Source organism: Eumetopias jubatus, unplaced genomic scaffold (assembly GCF_037043125.1).
Source record: "Eumetopias jubatus isolate StellerSeaLion01/CBP00866 unplaced genomic scaffold, mEumJub1_p1.0 scaffold_5, whole genome shotgun sequence".
In the NCBI taxonomy this organism is placed as follows: Eukaryota; Metazoa; Chordata; class Mammalia; order Carnivora; family Otariidae; genus Eumetopias; species Eumetopias jubatus.
The window spans coordinates 112513001-112534952 of record NW_028274811.1 but is presented as its reverse complement, the minus strand read 5'-3'; the positions used below and the strand labels follow the sequence as shown (position 1 = coordinate 112534952).

The 21952-nt window shown below is 41.4% G+C and overlaps 1 protein-coding gene across 1 annotated transcript; it reads left to right on the top strand.

Annotated features, from left to right (window-relative positions):
• Positions 1 to 1620: 1620 nt before the first annotated feature.
• SLC26A2 (solute carrier family 26 member 2) lies at positions 1621 to 21736 on the top strand. The gene is made up of 4 exons (XM_028106633.2): positions 1621 to 1724; positions 14510 to 14687; positions 15951 to 16683; positions 18181 to 21736. Exons 3-4 carry the CDS (start codon positions 15976 to 15978, stop codon positions 19696 to 19698), a joined length of 2226 nt encoding a protein of 741 aa, XP_027962434.1. The 5' UTR covers positions 1621 to 1724; positions 14510 to 14687; positions 15951 to 15975; the 3' UTR covers positions 19699 to 21736.
• Positions 21737 to 21952: the final 216 nt, after the last annotated feature.

Sequence of the window (21952 nt, the reverse complement as noted above, 5' to 3'; positions counted from 1 at the left end):
TGTCACTTACTAACTGGGACCTTGGGCAAGTCACCTAACATCTCTGAGTCTCATTCCCTCACCTATAAAGGGAGCATCATAATATAGCACCTCCTTGAAAGCTGCTATTAGGATTAAATTAAATAATGAATGTGAACAGTTTTGTGCATCCAGAAATCAGCATCTGTTGCCACTGTATGTTTTGCAGGCCTACAGGGAGTTGGCAAAGTACTTTACACTCATTGTCTTACCTGACCATCTCCAGGTCTAGGAGGGAGGGGCACATTAGGTGTGGGGGGTGGTGGGGCATTAACTACCTTTGGAGAAATGAGAACACTGATGGCTACTGACTTATCTCCAGTCACAAGGGACAGCATCAGGAGTAGAACCCAGGTGTTCTGATTCCCAATATGGCTTGTGACTTCTGGAAGCTCTGGATCTGATGGTTGACAGAAACTTGAGGATCATCTCTAGACAAGAAATGGAATTCCTTAAAATTACTGTGAAGAGGTTCACTTGAAAGCGAAGGAAAGGAAGTTAACCATTTTGCTTCTTTCACAGGTGCTCTTGACCTTCCACTCCGGTCCCTTCCCCGCTCCCGCAGGCTATAAACAAGAGGAAGAAAGAATGAATAAATATGTGTTCAATATCAGAGAGGGCCCAGTCACGGGGCTGATCGTTAAAGCAGGCTGACACGATAGGGTGTGACTGGCAGGGTAGGTAGGCCTCCGTGGGGAGAGAGAGCAGGCTTTTAGGTTACGACCTGAGACTAGAAACAAACCAGGCATTAGGAACCGGTGTTCGGGTCCCAAGAGAACAAGCTTGGCGGGCAAAGGAGGCCAGGATGGGTGGAGAGCAGAGAGGGAAAGACAGATGTCCGGTGAGGAGAAAGGCGCCAGGGCCCAGAACATTCAGGGCCTCAAAAGAATAGGGAGGAATTTGATTTTATCTATATATAAATGTCAAGACAACCCACTGATGATTTTAAACGAGGTTGGACTTATATTTCATATTTATTCTTAACATTTTTATTCACATGTTAAAAGGCAACTCTGGCTATTGGGACCTTCAGTGGAGAGTAGGTTACACTGAGGGCAAAATCCCCTAACTTCCCAGCTGACCTTTCCCCATTCTGGGCCTTCATTCCCCATCAACAAGGCGGGGGTGGGAGGGAATGGGGTTCCAAGGAATCAGCGATCAAGACCTTGCCCTCAACCAAACGCAGACTACTTAACAGCTCTAGACAGAGCGCTTCCGGATTTCTCCTGACACTTTTCCCTCCCTTCGCTTTCAGAGTTAAGGCGGAAAACCGGTAATAAGCCCTCGCAGGCGCGAGCTGAGTAGGAATCGCCCTGAGTCTGGGACTCGTGGCTCCGCGGCCCAGGGCAGCCAATGGTGAGGAGGAGAGCAGCCAGGGGGCGGTACCCCCGCGGGCCGGGCCGAGTCATTGGCTGGCGGCGGGGTCGCTCGCCGGCGGGGACACGTGACAGCCACCTCCTGAATGGTTGTGCTGGTTGGGTCTTCCGCACCTCTCGGTCGGTTGCTCCCGGCCGCTGCCCGCTGTCCTACCCGGGCCCCGCCTTTTTCGGGGGCTGGGCGATGGGCGGAGAAGGGGACGGGCGGGTTAAAGGGAGGCCGGCCCGGGACCAGGCTACCTCTGCTCGCGCCGCGGTGTCCGCTCAGTCCCGCCACGGCGGAGGACGTGCCGCGAGCCCTCGTTGAGCGGGGAGGCCCAACACTGAGAGGTGAGAAGTGGGGAGGGGACGCGAGAAGGGAGAAGGGATTGGTGCCGGCATGCGCGCGGTCAGCTGGCCCCTCTTGGCGGCATCCTGGCCTGTGTCCGAGGCGTGGTGGGAGGAAGCCCCGGCGTCGTGGCCAGGCCGTGGTAGGTGGGCGTGCGTCGGGGTTGTACCCTCGGTCAGCAGGGGCGGGAGCTGGAGCCAAGCCCGCCTCTCCCACCGCGGCAGTCCGGACCCTGCTTCTCGGCTACCCACCCTCTACCCCACATCTCGCCGGGGCCCCCGCACCTCTTAGATAACCGTGCTGTTCTTCTGCCGGAGTCCTCATCTAGCCGTCTGGAACCCAGATAACTGGGAGAAAGACCGAGGAGATTGGAGCCGCCACCACCACCCAGCCTCCCACCCTTGGACATATGGGGAAACTGAGGCTTGGACACGCGAGAGGACTTCATTATCTTGGTTTTTAAAACCACACACCTGGTTAAGTTCACATCAGGAACTGTACTTCGTAGACTAAGTTGAAATGCTTTCGCTGGATAGATAGGGACACTGAAAGGACACAGAGCTGGCCAGATCCTTGCCTGACATTTTACAGCAAGCCATTTGCGGAGCTAGGACTTGTACCCAGCTCTCCCAAACTCACAGAATATCAGCCTGGGCCTTTTCTTTGCACAGATTGGGGACCACGTGGGTTAGAAATATGCAGGCACCCATTAAACTTTCTGGCACCCATTCTAGTTCTTTTTTTCATTTCCTTATTTCTAGGACTCTTTATATAAAATCTGGAACTAATGTGATATCCAGTATTGGAGTAAGCAGAAATTCTTGTTTTTGAAAATCGAGTGAGTAAGAAATGGAGAGCCAGCCCTGTTGGAAGAAATAAGCCCATTTTTTCCCTTCAAGAATCTCAAAGGACAGACTGGTAGCTGTCGTTTATTGAACAAATGCCATGTGCCAGGCACTGTGTTAAGTACTTGTGTTAGCTTTATACAACTTGCAAGTTAATGTTATTCCCATGTTGTAGGTGAGAAATTGATGCTGAGTAAAATGAGGTTTTTCACCTGTGCCATACAGTTGTTGAATAGTGTAGCTGGGATCTGAATAGAGATCTGTCTGACTCCAGTACATACGCAGTGATTCTCCTGGTACGGCCCTCACCTCACTGGCTCTGAGTCACCCAGAGTGCAGTCTTGGATCTCATTCCTGAATTTGCCTGAGAATCTGAATTTTAAAAAATCTCTGCATTTGAATATCATTGTACTATAATATGCTACCCCCAAGGGTGAGCATTTTGAGCATTGACATTACTTTTAGTGAGCATAAACCCCCAAGCAGATGGTTGCCAAACTGTAATTTCTTGACATAGCTTAGTTCTGGTGAATGGAGGTGGAGAGAGAGGGGTCACTGCTTTTTCTTTACTCCATAGCTGTTAAGCTGTCATTCATCCATTCACTCAACAAATATTTGTTAAGCACTTACTAGGTGCTGTACATGGTTCAAGGCATAGGAGATAACAACTGTCAACAAAACAGAGCAAGTTCCTGCCCTCATGAGAAAGACAATTAACCATGAATGAATGAATGAATGTAGCGCGAGATGGTGAGAAAGGCCATGGAGAAAAATAAAGCCAAGTAAGGGCGATAGGAGTGCAAGGCAGGGATGGGCCCAGGAGGGAGGCATGGCGGCAGCAATGGTGCTATTTTAGAAGTTATGTCTGGGAAGGAACTGATTAGGACAGTAGTTGAACAGAAACCTGAAAGAAGCAAGAGACAAAGCCATGAACATAGCCCCAAGCAGCATTCCATTTGAAGGGCCAGCAAAAGTAGGTGGAGGTAGGAACCTGCTTGGCTTGTTTGACTCTTGGCTGGGATATGAATTACTCTAACCAAAGTGTAGTTACAGAGGTAAATTTTACATTGTTTCTCCTGATAGAGAAGGAAAATGAAAATGTTACCAATGCATGTGTGTCATATGAAAGATAAAAGTAATTTTTTTCTTAATCCTTTACCAAACCTGCTTCAATAATGTTGTGTAAACTGCTTCAAGCAGTTTGTTACCTTCACTTATTAAAATTAATAAGATTCAGAAATGAGTTGAGCACTTAACCACGAAATATTGATTTGAGCTAGCTCTTAAACCTTCTTAGCAAGGGAACAAATTTGGGGGTGAAGTGGTATTTTAGAAAGAGAGGGAACCTTGGAAATGGGAAAATGAGGGTTGAGAATCTGGTCCTACTAGTTGAGCAGGTGACTGGAGGAGAGGATTCATAATCTGTTCTCAGATTTATTGAGGAGTCAAATGGGAGGTGTATGTGAAATAATTTTGAAAGCATTGAATTACTGTTAAGGAACTATTTAATAATTCGATCGTGGTTTTACATTAAGTTATTTCCCTCTTGGGTATTTTACTTTTCTGTCTTACATTGGGCTTTATGCCAGAATAATACATCATAGCGCTTGTACTACTGGTATAAGCTATATGGTGGTTCTTCTTTTTGCCTCACAGACATAAATGAACATTGTTAATCATTTGTGATGACTGGAAAATAGGAAGACGTTTTTGTCTTCATTACATTTACTTGAAACTTCACCTATTTGTTCATTTCAATAAATATAGGTATACCACTGTATACACCAATGGGAGGCATTGGGTAAGGTGTTGGGTTATGTAGGAATGAGGATGACTTGATGTTTGCCTTTACATGAATACTGTAGTTTGAAAGACATGTAACTTTAAGTGCTATGTAGTTATATGGAATATGTCAGGGCAGCACAGCCAAAGGAGTTTCAGCCTCCTTGTCCTGTGGCGTCTGAGGTGGGCCTTTAAGGATTAGGAAAAGGACCAAGATAGATGGAGATGGAAGGAAAAGGCATTCCAGATGAACAGACAACATGAGCGAAGACCCAGAGGAACAAAGGATGCTTAATATTTTCATGGATTCACCAGTGCATGGAAGGAAACAAAAGAAAGGCAGGTTCAGCTCATTTATGGAGAGAAGCCTATACTAAACTTTTTAGGTTATATGCAGTAGAAGGTGGGGAGCCATTGCAGATTTTTGAAGAGTATATCCAAATGGTTTGATCTCATGTTGTTAATGAATGTTTCTCTTGAAGAAGAGGGAGCCTAGCATGGTGGTTCAAAAATGTTGGTTCTGGGATGCCTGGGTGGCTCAGTTGGTGGCATCTGCCTTCAGCTCAGGTCATGATCCCGTGGTCCTGGGATCCAGCATCGGACTCCCTGCTCAGCGGGGAGCCTGCTTCTCCCTCTGCCTGCAGCTCCCCCTGCTTGTGCTCTCTCTCTTTCTCTCTGGCAAATAAATAAAATCTTTAAAAGAAAAAAAGTTGGTTCCATTAAGTGTTTAAGGCTAAAATATGTCTGTAATTTTCAAGTAGTTGAAGGAAAAAAACCCAAACAAATATGTTTGGAGAGTGCAAAAGTGCAGATGTAGCAAAATATTAACAATTGGTGAATTGTTAAATTGTGTAATAGGTGAATTGTGAATAGCCAGTGTTCCATGTATCATTCTTTCAACTTTTCTGAAGATTTGAAAAGTTTCAAAATAAGCAGTCCAGAGACTGAGTAGGTGTGAATCAGATGGGCTTTGGCTCCAGTCACTGTTCCACTGCTTACAAGCAGTGTGGGTCCTGGAAAATTATTTCCAAACTACACAGTCCACACCAATTACAGCCTAGTTTAACTGAGATTTTCCACATAAGTGAAGAGAGTCTCTTGGTAGAGGACTTGTTCACCTCAATAATAGGTTAATGTTAAGACTGCAAGTTTTCCACAAACTTTAGATCTAGTTTATTTTATAGGGTTGCTATTTATTTCCCCTTCTCTGTCTGCTTTTGGATTATTCAGTATTTTCTGTGATTCCATTTTATCTTCTTTGTTGGTTTATTAGCCATAACTCTTTGTGATTAATGGAATTGCATTAGGGTTTATAGTAGGAATACTTAATTTATCACAGCCTACCTTCAATGATATTAAACCATTTTGTGTATAGCATAAGAACCTTATAGTACTATGCTTCCTCTCCTCCTACTTTTGTTTATGTTAAAATATATATTTAACATAAAATTGGGGGCGCCTGGGGGGCTCAGTTGGTTAAGCAACTGCCTTTGGCTCAGGTCATGATCTCAGGACCATTGGGCTCCCTGCTCAGTGGGGAGCCTGCTTCTCCCTCTCCCTCTGCTGCACCCCCGTTTGTGCTCGCCTGCTCTTTCTCTGTCAAATAAAGAAATAAAATCTTTTTAAAAACCCATAAAATTGGCCATTTTAACCATTTTAAATTTACAGTTCAGGACATCAAGTACAATTCCACAATGTTGTGTAACTATCTGTAGTCATTATTTTTAAAACTTAGACTGTAACCATTAAGCAAGAAATCATTCCCTGCAGTCCCTGGTAATCTCTAATCTATTTTCTGTCTCTAAAAATTTGCCTGTTGTAGATATCTCTTGTAAGTGGAATCATGCAGTGTTTGTCCTTTTGTGCCTGGCTTCTTTCACTTAGCATCACGGGTTCAGAGTTCATCCATGATGTAGATAAAGAATATCAGAACTACATTCGTTTTTAGTGGCTAAACAATATTCCATTGTGTGGCTTGTACCACAGTGTTTATCCATTCATCTGTGGGTGGATACATAGGTTGTTTCCACCTTTGGGCTGCTGTGAATAATGCTATTATGAACAGTGGTATACAAGTATTTCAGTCTCTGTTTTTAATTTTGGGGGGGGGGGGTTATACACCTAAGAGTGGAATTGTTGGGTCACATAGTGATTCTCTCTGTTCGAGGAACTACCAGACTGTTTTCCACCAGGGGTTGTACCACTTTACATTCCCACCAGCAGTGTATCAGTTATCTTTCAGAGAAACAAAAATCAGATTTTAATAGTCAAAGGTAATTCTTTTTGGAACTTTTTTTGTTAAAATAGCTTTTTTTAAAATAGAAATCAGTCCATTAACAAAATATTTATTAAATGCCTTCTGTGTGCCAAATTTTATGCTAGGTATTGTGAGAGTTTGCAAAAAATGTAAAATATCCCCTTGAACAATTTTTAATCCAGTTGAGAAGGTAAAGCATATATTCAGCACGTTTATTGAACATCTAAACAATGGGAATTCAGAGAAAAATGAGATAGCATTTATGTGCTAATGACCAATATAGTCCTCCTCTCTTCATTTATTTTTCCAGTTTCGGTTTCTCTCTTGTGCTTGACACCCCATTTCTAAGTGCTCACTGGACATCCTCATTTGGACATCTAATAGAAATGTCAAACCTATGAAACCTAAAGTCAAACTTTTTGTTGTCTCCTTTCTTTCCATTTCCTTCTGCATATTCCTATATATCATTCTTCCTTTTGTGTGGTCCACCTCACAATTTGTCTTAGATTTGTCCTCCTTTACTGTTTCTTGTCTGGTTGTACCACTGAAATGTCAAACCTCTTGCGCTCCTGCCCTGCCTTGGAGTTTATGCCTTTGTCAGCCGTAGCCTACAGGATGAAGTCCAAGCTTCTTGGGATCAAATGAGAAACTAATCTTTCACTTTAGTCTTAATCTCCTGCTGCTTCACCCCAGGAATCTGGCATTCTGGGTGACTTTTTCCTGGGTCTTGGATTATACTAGGACTTTTAACTGCCCTGAGTTCCCTTTCCTTTCTTATTTGCAGCTTCCTCCCATTGGCCTATACCCTATTCTCCACTCTCAGAGTAGGACAAACCTCTGTTAATGGCACTTAGACTGTTATAGCTTATCTGTTTATAATTGTCTTAACCCTTTGATTGTGGGTAAAAACTGGGTTTCTTATTCATTTTAGCAAGAACTTATTGATCTGTTATGTGCTAAGCATTGTTTTTGGTACTGGGGTTACAGTATGTGTGAGAAAGACTGTAATAGTTTCTTTAATGTATAAATACATAATAGAACTTCAAAAGTTACTGTGAAAGTGCTATGAAGAAACAAAGCCAGGTAAGGGTTTAGAGAATGATGGGGTGGAGTATTATTTTATTTGGAATGTTCAAGGAAGGTCTCTCTAAGGAGATGATACATCAGCTGAGACCTGAAGGATGAGAAAAACCCTGCAAAGATCTGGGGGGTGATTATTCCAGGCAAAGAGAACTTGAGCAAGTGCAAAGACCCTGAAAAGGGAATCAACTTGGCATGTTCCAGGAACAGCAAGAAGGCCAGTAGAAAATGAGGGTGGAGAGGTAGGCAGGGTTCAGATTTCGTAGGCTATTAGAGTAGCCCAGATAAGATGTGATGGTGGAGGGGAGTGAAAAGTGGTTAGATTCCAGGTCCTTTGGGCAGTAGGGAGAAGAGCAGCCAGGACTTACTGATGGATCATATATAGGATTCGTGGGGTAGGGACAAGAAAGATTGACCCCTCCGTTTGGGGTCTAGGTTCTGATGCATTTTGTCTAGCACAGTGGTTCGCTTATAGTAGGTGCTTAGTAAATATTTATGATACGATGAAGACCAGTACCCAGTCTCTAGGAGCTCCCATAGAAAAGTTAACCAATCCAACCTTGGAAGGCTTGTTCTTGGCCCCAGTGAACATTTGTGGAGTAAGCAAGGGTTGCAAACCCACAGAAAGAGGATGGGTCTAAATTTTCTTCCAGTGGGCAGCAGTCCTTCCTTTTCTTCCAGGAGGCCTGCCCTCTCACAGTGCTAACTTCTCAGTCTTGGGCAAGGGCCTGGAACAGTTGCCTAGGCTCCAGCCATCCTGACTGCAAGTACCTGTGAATGGGATGGAGATGGGTATGGAAGCTATGATCTTCCCTGGATTTGCTGGGCAACAGTGAGTTGGAGGATCAGATGGTACTGTGTAAATGGATACTGTACCTTAGTTGTACCCGTTTATGGTTTAGTTTTTTTCTAAAACAATCTTAAGCTATTTCTTTATTCATAAAAGGCAAAAAAAGTAAATATTAATTGCTTAGTAGGAAAAGAATTAAATATTAGCATAACAGATCAGAAGATGTAATAAGATAATATATAATTATTTATCAAATGAGTGATATTTTAAACCCTTCTCAGAAACCTTCAGGGACTCTGTACTGTCTGCAGATCAAAGTCTCCCTTTTTTAATCTGGCATACGGGATCCTCCAGAATCTCCCCCAGGTACCTTTGCAAAAGCTTCCTCTTAAACCAATTTCCCATGTGCATCTGGTGCTGTAAACTGTCTAATTTCTTTTCTAACAACCTCAGAACTATCTCTGAGTTTTCTTCTCCCCCATACATTTTCCAAGTCCTCTCTTATTCTTTCAACTCTGACCCAGACTTTAGAGCCCAGGTGAGACATGAGCCAGGTTCTTCCCTTGAAGCCTTTCTGAACTATTCCAGCTCTTGGAGATTTTTCCCTTGTGCAGATGCTGTGATCATGGTAGTGGGCAGCTTCGATTTTATGTAGCAGTGAGTCGTGGTGGCATGTACATCCAGGTCGAACAAAACATGACTATGGAACCGTTATGTTTCAGAGGCCAACTTTACCATTCTCTGAAAACGATTGCCCTCTGAAGAGGCATTTCAGTTTCACAAATTGCAAAACTGTTATATAAGCACTGTTAGTTAAAATTATATGCTGTAATGCTGTGAATTGTGCAAGACTGTTGAATCACAGACCTCTACCTCTGAAACAAACAATGCAATATATGTTAAGAAAAAAAAAAAAGAAGATAGCAGGAGGGGAAGAATGAAGGGGGGTAAATCGGAGGGGGAGATGAACCATGAGAGACGATGGACTCTGAAAAACAAACTGAGGGTTCTTGAGGGGAGGGGGGTGGGGGGATGGGTTAGCCCGGTGATGGGTATTAAAGAGAGCACGTTCTGCGTGGAGCACTGGGTGTTATGCACAAACAATGAATCATGGAACACTACATCAAAAACTAGTGATGTAATGTGTGGTGATTAACATAACAATAAAAACATTTAAAGAAAAAAAATTATATGCTGTAATTACCAAAAGTAGACATTGTTTTGCTTATATCCAAGTCTTCAAAAAGAAGTTGGCTGACCACTATCAGGCATATATAGAAGAGACGTAACCTGTCTTCTAGTCCAGGGCTCTAGCCTCTCGGTAATTCCCACGGGAATTGTGCCAGTGCCGCTGGTTACTCATCTGGATCAGACTGCCTTCTACGTGGTCATAGCTGCATGTGTGCAGTTGGAGAAAAGTACAGTAGTGTCTTTCCTTTTGGTGTTGCCTGAACTCCTGTTGTTTAATGCATGCCTGTGTAAATGTACTTTTCAAATGTTTTGTTGTTTTTCCTTCTGATTCCTTCAAAGTAATGTGGACAGTTCGAGTGTTTTCCTCTTGAACCTTTCCTTTTCTCACTCTCAATTATCAATGTTAGCAAAGGGAGAAACTAGCCTCGACGCTACAGTAGAATCATGTTTTATTGAACTTCATGCAATGTACAGTTTGTATTTCAACTTCCTTAAAATGGCTGTCTGGCTGTAGGCTCTATTCCAAGGATAAACACTGTCATTTTTTAATTTTCATGAAGCAGTTGATGAATACGATAATTGAAAGGAGTAATTGTCTTGGGGAAATGAGAGGATTTTGGTGCAAAAAGGGATATTTGAAAAATATATTCCAAAGCAGATATTTCCACTTGAAAAGAAATATTGCTTTGCATCCAACTTTTTTTTCTGTGTTTGAGTTATTTGCTTAGCAAATGTTGTAGTTCCTATTTTTAGAAAGCATATACCTGGACATTTTGGAGGATACAAAGATGAATTAGAATGGAGCTTGCTTTCAAGGAGTTTAGTTTGTATGAAGGTCATACCTACAATTTAGTTTTAAGACAATTTTTAAAGTAGCTTTATGTTGCCTTGGGTTTTAATATACGTATGAAAAAGAAAAAATAATAGTGTTGAGAATTTTAGGAGGTGAGTAGGACAGATAAAGGAGACTATAGAGGGCTTTTGGATTCAGACTGATGGCTCTATCAGTTCCACTGCTAGGACTCTTTGTGAATGAACACCTAAATTTTTGAGAGCTAGAGCTGAAAAAGGACCATGGCCAAGAATATAGCAAACAGAGAGTGGGGTACGAGTTTGTAGTCATCAGTGCTAGGTAGCAGGTAGGGAAAGTGGGATGTGTAGGGTAGCTGAATTCTAACGTGTTTGGAAGTATCTGAGGTTAGAGAAAGCTGATGAGATAGGTGATAGGAATAGTGTCATGCTCAAAAAGAGCTATGCTTAGAGTCCTAAAATCTGGATTTTATTACCTGGCTCAGTCACTTACAAGCTAAGTAAATGACTACATTGGGCAAGTGCTTTCACTTTTATAATCTGTCTATATTTAAAGTGGGTTTCTTGGGACGCCTGGGTGGCTTAGTTGGTTGTGTCTGACTCTTGATCTCAGCTCAGGTCATGATGTCAGGGTCCTGAGATCCAGCCCTGTGTCAGTCTCCATGCTGGGCGTGGAGCCTGCTTAAGATTCTCTCTCTCCCTCTGCCTCTCCCCCCACCCTTCCTGTCGTGCTCCCTCTCAAATATAAGTAAGTAAGTAAGTAAGTAAGTAAATAAATAAATAAATAAATATTGGGTTTCTTATAGATAGCATATAGTTGGGTTTTATTTTTTTTAATCTAATCTTACACTCACTACCTTTTAATTGACACCTTTAGACCATTCACAGTTGTAATTATTTTGTTTGTTTTAAACTCTACCATCTTGTATGGTACTGGCACAAAAATAGATACATAGATCAACGGAACAGAATAGAGAACACAGAAATGGACCCTCAACTCTATGGTCAACTCATCTTCGACAAAGCAGGAAAGAATGTCCAATGGAAAAAAAGACAGTCTCTTCAACAAATGGTGCTGGGTAAATTGGACAGCCACATGAAGAATGAAACTGGACCATTTCTTACACCACACACAAAAATAGACTCAAAATGGATGAAAGACCTCAATGTGAGCCAGGAGTCCATCAAAATACTAAAGGAGAACACAGGCAGCAACCTCTTTGACCTCAGCCGCAGCAACTTCTTCCTAGAAACATCACCAAAGGCAAAGGAAGCAAGGGTAAAAATGAACTATTGGGACTTCATCAAGATAAAAAGCTTTTGCACAGCAAAGGAAACAGTCAACAAAACCAAAAGACAACTGACAGAATGGGAGAAAATATTTGCAAATGACATATCAGATAAAGGGCTAGTATCCAAAATCTATAAAGAACTTATTAAACTCAACACCCAAAGAACAAATGATCCAATCAAGAAATGGGCAGAAGACATGAACAGACGTTTTTCCAAAGAAGACATCCAAATGGCCAACAGACACATGAAAGAGTGCTCAACATCGCTCAGCATCAGGGAAATCCAAATCAAAACCTCAATGAGATACCACCTCACACCAGTCAGAATGGCTAAAATTAACAAGTCAGGAAACGACAGATGTTGGCAGGGATGCGGAGAAAGGGGAACCCTCCTACGCTGTTGGTGGGAATGCAAGCTGGTGCAGCCACTCTGGAAAACAGTATGGAGGGTCCTCAAAAAGTTGAAAATAGAGCTACCATACGAACCAGCAATTGCACTACTGGGTATTTACCCCAAAGATACAAATGTAGGGATCCGAAGGGGTACATGCACCCCAGTGTTTATAGCAGCAATGTCCACAATAGCCAAATTATGGAAAGAGCCAAGATGTCCATCGACAGATGAATGGATAAAGATGTGGTGTATATATATACAATGGAATATTGTGCAGCCATCAAAAGGAATGAAATCTTGCCATTTGCAACGAGGTGAATGGAACTGGAGGGTATTATGCTGAGTGAAATAAGTCAATCAGAGAAAGACATGTATCATATGACCTCACTGATATGAGGAATTCTTAATCTCAGGAAACAAACTGAGGGTTGCTGGAGTGGTAGGGGGTGGGAGGGATGGGATGGTGGGGTGATAGACATTGGGGAGGGTATGTGCTATGGTGAGCACTGTGAATTGTGTAAGACTGTTGAATCACAGACCTGTACCTCTGAAAGAAATAATACATTATATGTTAAAAAAAAAAAAAAAGAAGATGATAGCAGGAGGGGAACAATGAAGGGGGGGAAATCGGAGGGGGAGACGAACCATGAGAGATGATGGACTCTGAAAAACAAACTGAGGGTTCTAGAGGGGAGGGGGGTGGGGGGATGGGTTAGCCTGGTGATGGGTGTTAAAGAGGGCACGTTCTGCGTGGAGCACTGGGTGTTATACACAAACAATGAATCATGGGACACTACATCAAAAACTAATGATGTAATGTGTGGTGATTAACATAACATAAAAAAAAAGATAAACTCTACCATCTTGCAAGCTGTTTTCGATGTGTTTTATCTACTTTTGGTCCCCCTTTTCCTCTTTCTTTGCTTTCTTTTGGATTGAGAATTTTTTATGATCCCATTTTATCTCTACAATTGACTTATTATTTATACCTTTAAAAAATTTATTGGCTACGGGCGCCTGGGTGGCTCAGTTCGTTGGGCAACTGCCTTCGGCTCAGGTCATGATCCTGGAGTCCCTGGATCGAGTCCCGCATCGGGCTCCCTGCTCAGCAGGGAGTCTGCTTCTCCCTCTGACCCTCCCCCCTCTCATGCTCTCTCTATCTCATTCTCTCTCTCAAATAAATAAATGAAATCTTTAAAAAAAATTTAGTGGTTACTCTTGGGTTTACAATATACATCTATAATCAGAGCCGACCTTCAAATAATAATGTATCACTTAACATCTAGTTTAAGACCCTGCAATTCCCAATTCCTCTACCCATTTTTTGTGCTATTTTTTATACATTTTATTTTGCATATGCTATAAACAAAATACGTTCCTATTGTTGCTTAGATGTTTATCTTTTAGAGCAATTAAAGATATTTTAAATTAAAAAATTATTTTATTTTTATATGTTCCATTCCTGGACTTTTACTTCTTTGTTGTGTAGACGTACTTTCTGTCAGGTATACGCATATATAGTAGTGCTGGTCTACTGGAAATTCTCTTAGTGTTTGAGAAAGTTTTTACTTCTCCATCTTTTAAAAGATATTTTCTCTGGGTATAGAATTCTGGGTTGGCAGCTGTTTTTCTGTGGTAAAGGCATTACTCTTTTATCTTCTGACGTTTTAAATGAGAGGTCCGCTCTAATTTTTGTCTTTGTTCCTGTGTGTTTAATGTGTGTTTTTAATTTGGCTTTCATCAGGCTGTTCTTTGTCTTCAGGATTTTATCTTTGTTTTCAGCAGCTTGAATATGATATATGTAGGTGTAGAGTTTTGTTTTTGTTTCTGTATTTGTTCTTTTTGGTATTATCTGGGAGTCTTGGATCTATAGTTTGGTGTCTGTCTTTAATTTTGGAAAATTCTTGGCTACTATGTCTTCAGATATTTTTTCTGCCCATTTTTTGTCCTCTCCTTTTGAGATTCCAATTGTACATAAGTTAGATTGCTTAATATGTCCCATAGCTCTTGGATATTCTCTTACATTATTGTTACTGATTTAAAAAAAACATTGTTTTTCTCTTTCTTTTTCAGTTTGGGTAATTTCTATTGACCTGTTCTCAATTTCATGGATTCTTTCTTTGGCTCTGTCAAGTATATTGATGACCCCTGTTAGAGGCATTCATTCTTCATCTGTTACTGTGTTTTTCACTTTTAGTATTTCAATTCAATTCTTTCTTACAGTTTCTATCACTCTGTTGCATTTTCTAATATTAACTTTTATCTTTTTCCTTCCCAGATAGCAGCCATGTAGGGCAAGATTCAGATTTTCTTAGTTTTTTCTTATGCCTCTTTTGCATTTCTTAGGTTTGGAAAAGGCTTTTGACCCAGGAATCACCAAGAGCTGTTCCAAAATAGAAGGACATAAGAAATTTATTCAAACTAGCTTGGCCTGAGTAGGAAGTAAGAAGAGAGTTATAGACGGGTTGCATTGAGGAATGAAGAGCTGCTGTGTGTATCCGCAAATCTGATTGACTTGCTCAGGGTAAGTGGTCATCTAAATCTGTTCTTTTCTTCTTTATCTACTTAATAAGACCATCAAGTAACTATTATTTCACTCTTGTTAAGTGGGATGACCGGCTATAGCCCCTTCATCCAAAAAAAATTAACGTGTGTTACTTTTACAATAAAGGACATATTTTTCTGTCAGTTCCAAAACAGGAAATTTTCTGAGTCTTCCATCTAATATATTTTATCTCTATTTGGCCACAGTCATAAAGTTGTGTGTTCATTTGTTCTTCGATTCATTCAAACATTTTGTAAGCCTACTGTCTCAGAGTTGCTATGCATTTGTTGGTGACTACAGTGATGAACAAGATATCCTTTCCTCCAGGAGCTAGAGAGACTCTTACTTAACTAACAGAAGAGTGTGATTAGTACTATAATGAAGGTGCAAAATGCTATGGGATACAGAGCGTATAGTGATTCACTTGACCTAGGGGATTAGTCGGTGTAGAAGAGGTAGCATTTTATTTTTATTTTTTATTTTTTTAAACATTTCATTTTATTTTTATTTTTTTTAAGATTTTTATTTATTTGAGAGAGAAAATGAGATAGAGCATGAGAAGGGGGAGGGTCAGAGAGAGAAGCAGACTCTCTGCCGAGCAGGGAGCCCCATGCGGGACTCGATCCCGGGACTCCAGGATCATGACCTGAGCCAAAGGCAGTCACTTAACCAACTGAGCCACCCAGGCGTCTGAAGAGGTAGCATTTTAACTGGGTATAAAAATGATTAGAATCTTGATGGGCCTAGAGGTCAATGGCCATCCTAAGTTAAGCAAATAGCTAACTCAAAGACATTGATTTGTGAAGTATCTGGTAAACAGTTTATGGTCTACTCCAAGAAAAAGACCATCTTATGTTTCAGAGACTTGCAGGTAGCAGTGAAGGTTTGAGACGAGATCCTGTTTTGCAGTATACCTGGGAGTGAAAAACTTGGAAAAAAGACAGTGATAGCAGGAGGAGACAGGCCACCCTGATACCTTTTCTAGAGGAAAAAACTGCAGGGGGAGCCAGGCAGAGATGGGAAGTCCTATACCCAATGACTTATTTGCTTTGACTTGGCTTTTTGTAGTCTGTTTTTTCCCCCGATCAAGACATATGAGGCTCAACTAAAGAAAGTGAATATAAGATACCTATCCCCAAACTGAACTCCTCTTAACTCTCATGAATGACAAATAGAACTGTTAAAATGTGTGAGCACTGAGAATTACTTAATCCATTAATTCTGGTGTTTTCTTCACTGTAGGAGGCTAAAGCATCTATCTTTAGAAATGTCTTTGGAAAATAAAGAGCAGTATGATCTGTCACCCAAGAATTCAGCTGAAGGAAATCACCAACACAGTCCTCTGTCTAGTATGCATCCAGCTCTTGAAAAGGAATCAAGTACCTACTTGAAGCAATTTGAAGCCAGCGATCAATGCACACCTTATCATAGGATCCATATGGAGCCTCAAGAGAAACCAAGTCCTAACTTCAAGCAATTTGTCACTAAAAAACTGCAGAAGAGTTGCCAGTGCAGTCCAACCAAAGCCAAAAATATGATTTTGGGTTTCCTTCCTGTTTTGCAATGGCTCCCAAAATATGATCTGAAGAAAAACATTTTAGGGGATATGATGTCTGGCCTGATTGTGGGCATCTTATTAGTGCCCCAGTCCATTGCTTATTCCCTCTTGGCTGGTCAGGAGCCTATCTATGGTCTGTACACGTCTTTTTTTGCCAGCATCATTTATTTCCTGTTGGGCACCTCCCGTCACATCTCTGTGGGCATTTTTGGAATCTTGTGCCTTATGATTGGTGAGGTAGTTGACCGAGAACTACACAAAGCTGGCTATGACACTGCCCAAAACGCGCCTTCTCATTTAGGAATGGTTTCAAATGGGAGCGCGTTATTAAACCAGACATCAGACTGGCTGTGTGACAGGAGTTGCTATGCAATTGCAGTTGGCAGCACTGTGACCTTTATGGCTGGAGTTTATCAGGTAAGAAACAGTGGAGGAAGTGGTTACTTCTAGCAAAAGAAATCACTGTACATGAAATGTCAGATCTGTAAAGGATCCCAGAGATCATAATGATTAAAGCTGTCATTCGTTGAATGCTGCTTAGGATATGTGAGGGATAGAGCCAAAATTCAAACCCTGGTCTGACTCCCCAGGTACGTTAAGGCTGCTTCTCTTTGCTTAACCTTAGGCTGCCACTTAACCAGTGAGTTTCAGTCAGCCAGATTGTCATTATATGGTCGTAAAAATGTTGACCAGAAAGGGACCTGAGATCACTCAGTACAACTCCTTCATTTTATATGTTGAGAAACAATGAGTTTGCTTGAGATGACGTGTGGTTGGTTATCGGCAGAGTCACCATCAACGAGCAGAGGAGGATGCCAGGCTGAGGGCTGGCAGAAGGAAGAGTGCGCGAGCCTTCAAATTATAGATGCCTCCCCTCCCTACCTTCAGATTTGCTGCTCTAGTGAGTGACTCTCACCACAGATAGCAATTGTCTTGGACTTCTGGGGAACAAGTTGAGAACCACTATTTCATGTTATTAGCCAGAAGAAAGGATTAGAAAATGAGATTCTCTTCGGGTCTCCCATAGAATCTACTAACCCACCATTATCATCATGCCCCTGTCTTTTGGCATCCAGGAGTTAATGCCGCACTAAACCTCTTCTTCCTTAGAGGCACTTGGTTCCAATATGGGCAAGGGGAGAGTGAGTAGCTCATTTCATGTTGTTCCTGGTGAAGAGGGGAGGAAGAAGTGGATAATGTGCAGAAGAGTGATGCTCTGCAGGGTCCGTTTTTGCTTTTTTATTAGTATGTCTCACCAATAAGAAAGGGCTCTGTAGAATTCGGAGGAATCATTTGGAAGAGGAAAAAATAAAGAAATAAAAAAGTTTTGTCTTTGAGGATGCAGATTTGGTATGGGGAGCAGTTTGGCATAAGCATGTAGACACTGAATGAGAATAGTTTCTCAGCATGAGGTTAAAGAGTGTGTTCTATAATAATTTTAAGTGTGATTCTTTGATGTGTATCCAGTTTTTTTGTTTTATCAGTTAAAACTTCACTTTTATTGTAATGATTTGTAATTTAATGAAAACACATGGTTTTTTAATTAGGAGACTTTTTCCAGTTTGAGTTTTTATAATTTCTTGTGGATCCTTAAGAATTTTTTCTTTTTCAAAGAGGTCTGAACTCTATTCATGTTTAAGAAACATTGTAGATGAAGGTAGGAATCCTAAGTTCTTGTCTCATCGGGCTGAGTAACAGTGTGACTTTGGGCGAGTTGCTTAGCCCTCTGAGTGTCAGTAAAATGAGCCCTCTTTGTAAAATGAGAGGACTGATGTACAATTGGTTTTTTCTACGTCTGACATTTTCTGATGCTCCAATGGTATGTCTCCATGCAAAGCAATGCCAAGGTATTTATTGGAAGGTTTAGAAGCTCTTGTACACTTATATGTAACACTTGTATATCCTTCCTTCCAGGTAGCGATGGGCTTCTTCCAAGTGGGCTTTGTTTCTGTCTACCTCTCAGATGCCTTGCTGAGTGGATTTGTCACTGGTGCCTCCTTCACTATTCTTACATCTCAGGCCAAGTACCTCCTTGGGCTCAGCCTTCCTCGGAGTAATGGTGTGGGCTCGCTCATCACTACTTGGATACAAATCTTCAGAAACATCCATAAGACCAACCTCTGTGATCTCATCACCAGCCTTTTGTGCCTTTTGGTTCTTTTGCCAACCAAAGAACTCAATGAGCACTTCAAGTCCAAGCTTAAGGCACCGATTCCTACTGAACTTATTGTCGTCGTGGCAGCCACATTAGCCTCTCATTTTGGAAAACTAAATGAGAAATACAATACCAGTATTGCTGGGCCTATTCCCACGGGGTTTATGCCACCGAAAGCACCAGATTGGAACCTAATTCCTAGTTTGGCTGTAGATGCAATAGCTATTTCAATCATTGGTTTTGCTATCACTGTATCACTTTCTGAGATGTTTGCCAAGAAACATGGCTACACGGTCAAAGCCAATCAGGAAATGTATGCTATTGGCTTTTGCAATATCATCCCCTCCTTCTTCCACTGCTTTACTACTAGTGCAGCTCTTGCAAAGACCTTGGTTAAAGAATCAACAGGCTGCCAAACTCAGCTTTCTGGTGTGGTGACAGCCTTGGTTCTTTTGTTGGTCCTCCTGGTAATAGCTCCTTTATTCTATTCCCTTCAGAAAAGTGTCCTTGGTGTAATCACCATTGTAAATCTCCGGGGAGCCCTACGTAAATTTAAGGATCTGCCCAAGATGTGGAAGGTTAGCAGAATGGATACAGTTATCTGGTTTGTTACCATGCTGTCCTCTGCACTGTTAAGTACTGAAATAGGCCTGCTAATTGGGGTTTGTTTTTCTATGTTTTGTGTCATTCTCCGCACTCAGAAGCCAAAGACTTCATTGCTTGGTTTGGTGGAAGAGTCTGAAATCTTTGAATCCATGTCTGTTTACAAGAATCTTCAGACTAAGCCGGGCATCAAGATATTCCGTTTTGTAGCCCCTCTCTACTACATAAACAAAGAATGTTTTAAATCTGCTTTATACAAAAAAACTCTCAACCCAATCTTAGTAAAGGCAGCTCAGAAGAAGGCCGCAAAGAGAAAGATCACAAAGGAAACGGTGATTCTCAGTGGAATCCAGGACGAAGTTTCAGTGCAACTTTCCTATGATCCCTTGGAGCTTCATACCGTAGTGATTGACTGCAGCACAATACAGTTTTTAGATACAGCAGGGATCCATACACTGAAAGAAGTTCGTAGAGATTATGAAGCCATTGGCATCCAGGTTCTGCTGGCTCAATGCAATCCCTCTGTGAGGGATTCCCTGGCCTGCGGAGAGTATTTCAAAGAGGAAGAAGAAAACCTTCTCTTTTATAGTGTGTATGAAGCAGTGGCCTTTGCAGAATATCAGAATCAGAAAGGAGTATGTATTCCCAATGGTCTGAGCCTTTCCAGTGAATGACTGAGAAAGCAGATGGAAAGGAGAATGATGTCCAGCCAATAGGTTAAGGTTTGAAGTATATAACATTTTCTAGTTCCACAGTGGAAACTGTTGCACTTGAAATTTTAACCTGGGACGCCTGGGTGGCTCAGTCGGTTAAGCATCTGCCTTCGGCTCAGGTCATGATACCAGGGTGCTGGGATCGAGCCCCATATCGGGCTCCCTGCTCAGTGGGGAGTCTGCTTCTCCCTCTCCCTCTGTGTGCTCGCCCTCACTCTCTCTCTAATAAACAAATAAATCTTAAAAAAAATTTTTTTAACCTGTTGGTTAGACATTATTCCGTTGACGCCAATGGCCTCTGTAGGTACACAAATGCAGCAGAGTTTATAGTTGGGCAGAATCACAAAGAAGAAAATACTGTAGTTTCAGGCTTTCTTGCAGATATGAGGTTTTCTTGGAATTAAATAAACATCTATTGAATTGAACTGTAAAGTAGCCCCTAAACTCAGTTACCATGCTGTTGTAGAAGATAAGCAGTTGGACTCTTCCTTGAGAACCAGGAGGTAAAGCTGACATTGACGTGGCAAGTGCTGGAGCCCACTCGCTGTGACTCTTTGGAGAGGGAGTAGAAAGGAGGCAAGGCGACAGTGTTGTGCCTTCTCCGATACCAGCAAGCCAGGAGACTTCTGGGGCAAAAGGTTTGTCCTTACTTGTACGTCTCTGTTCCCAGTCTTTGCTCCCTAGACGGCAGTAGGATCTCTGGCTTTGAGTAGGAGAGCACCATCCCTTAAGGTAGGGAACCACAGGCGCAGTCTTATTGGGGGTTGGGTGGCTGAGCAGGCTGGTGAAATCCTACCGCCGGCCTCATGTTACCTAGAGCATTCTTTGTAATACATTTGATGTTTTATTCCTGCCTTTTTATTTAGGGTAAGTAGGTAAGTGAAGAGCTCTTCTTCATAATCAGCCAGAATAATAGGAATCCTCCCTGTCTTTTCTGTGATCTCAATCTGTCCCTGTTTCTGAGTATTTCTCTACCGTTAAGCTCTGTTGTAGCTTTTATTCATTTAGTGTTTCTCATGGAATCTGTCTTACACTGCTGTGGATTACCAGCGACAAGCTTGCTAGGTAAAAGGCACAATGCTGACTCCACAATTCTAGACAGCATTTTAAATGAGCTTGAGGCAACTGTTAAGGATGGATTGAAAAAAGGAATGGTTGATGGTTTCCCTTAAGAATTTGTTTACTTAGCAGTGGATTTTTTTTTTCTTTCCCATGGCATTTTAGCAAGGGTGCCCTGGGGATTGACAGTCTTTCTCAAATAGAAGATACTATTCATCTTTACTCTTGCAGGAATATTTTATTGTAACCAATGGAAAGGAGTCCATGGAAGTGATAAAGTGCTTCCAAAAGAACATCAATAATTAATTGGTAGATGTTTTAGTGAAAACAAAACTAATGCTTACTGCCATGCACCCTATTGATGTACAATAAATATGGATGACAGCGACAGCGTTTAACTCCTTGGGTCACCTAAAACTATTATGCAAGAGGATTTAGAAACATCACATTCATACATCCCAAGTTCTGTGTATATATTATTTATCACGGCTGGCTACAGGTTGTGACCACAGGAATAGTTCCTTTTTAAAAGCAAGAATGTCCGACATTAAAAGCTTTTCATTCTGTATGTGGACCTTGATAGGCAACAAAAGAAAAAAACAGGTTTTCCAAAGTTAGGACTAGGAGACTAATTTATGTGAGATTGAAACATTTAGCTACACTAAAGCAAGCAAAATAATTACAGAAATGCAAATCATTTTTAACCTGCTACTACATTCTAAACAACTTAAATATTTATGAGAAGCAAACCCTATGTGTAGGGCATCTGTTGGAGTGGGACACTTTTAAACATATGTAGCTTCCTTGTTGGCTCCAGAAACTCCAAGTGTTGCGTTTCTATTGGTAGAGCTCTGTCCATCTGTTTACATGGAAAATGCCTTTCTATTAAAACAAAACTGTTCCTCAATTAAAAAAAAAAAAAGCTGGATTTCTGTCTTGGAAGTGATTGATTTCATGGTTAAATGTAATAGTACTAAATTTTGACATCTGTTTACAACTTAAGTCTAGAATTTCAGAAATACTAACTGCTGTTTGTTATGTGGGTTTTTTTCTTTTGTTGGTTTTTAGCCACTATTTGCCCTTTCTGTCCAGTTTTAGAAATAGTAATAATAAAATCACTGTGTCTTCGTTAGTTGTTTGTTTTTAATCCCTCTTA

Excerpts from the sequence above, each read along its gene's own strand:
- SLC26A2 (XM_028106633.2), top strand. The coding sequence starts at position 15,976 with ATGTCTTTGGAAAATAAAGAGCAGTATGATCTGTCACCCAAGAATTCA. Across the intron at positions 16,684-18,180 it reads TTATGGCTGGAGTTTATCAG|GTAGCGATGGGCTTCTTCCA; the intron begins GTAAGAAACAGT and ends CCTTCCTTCCAG.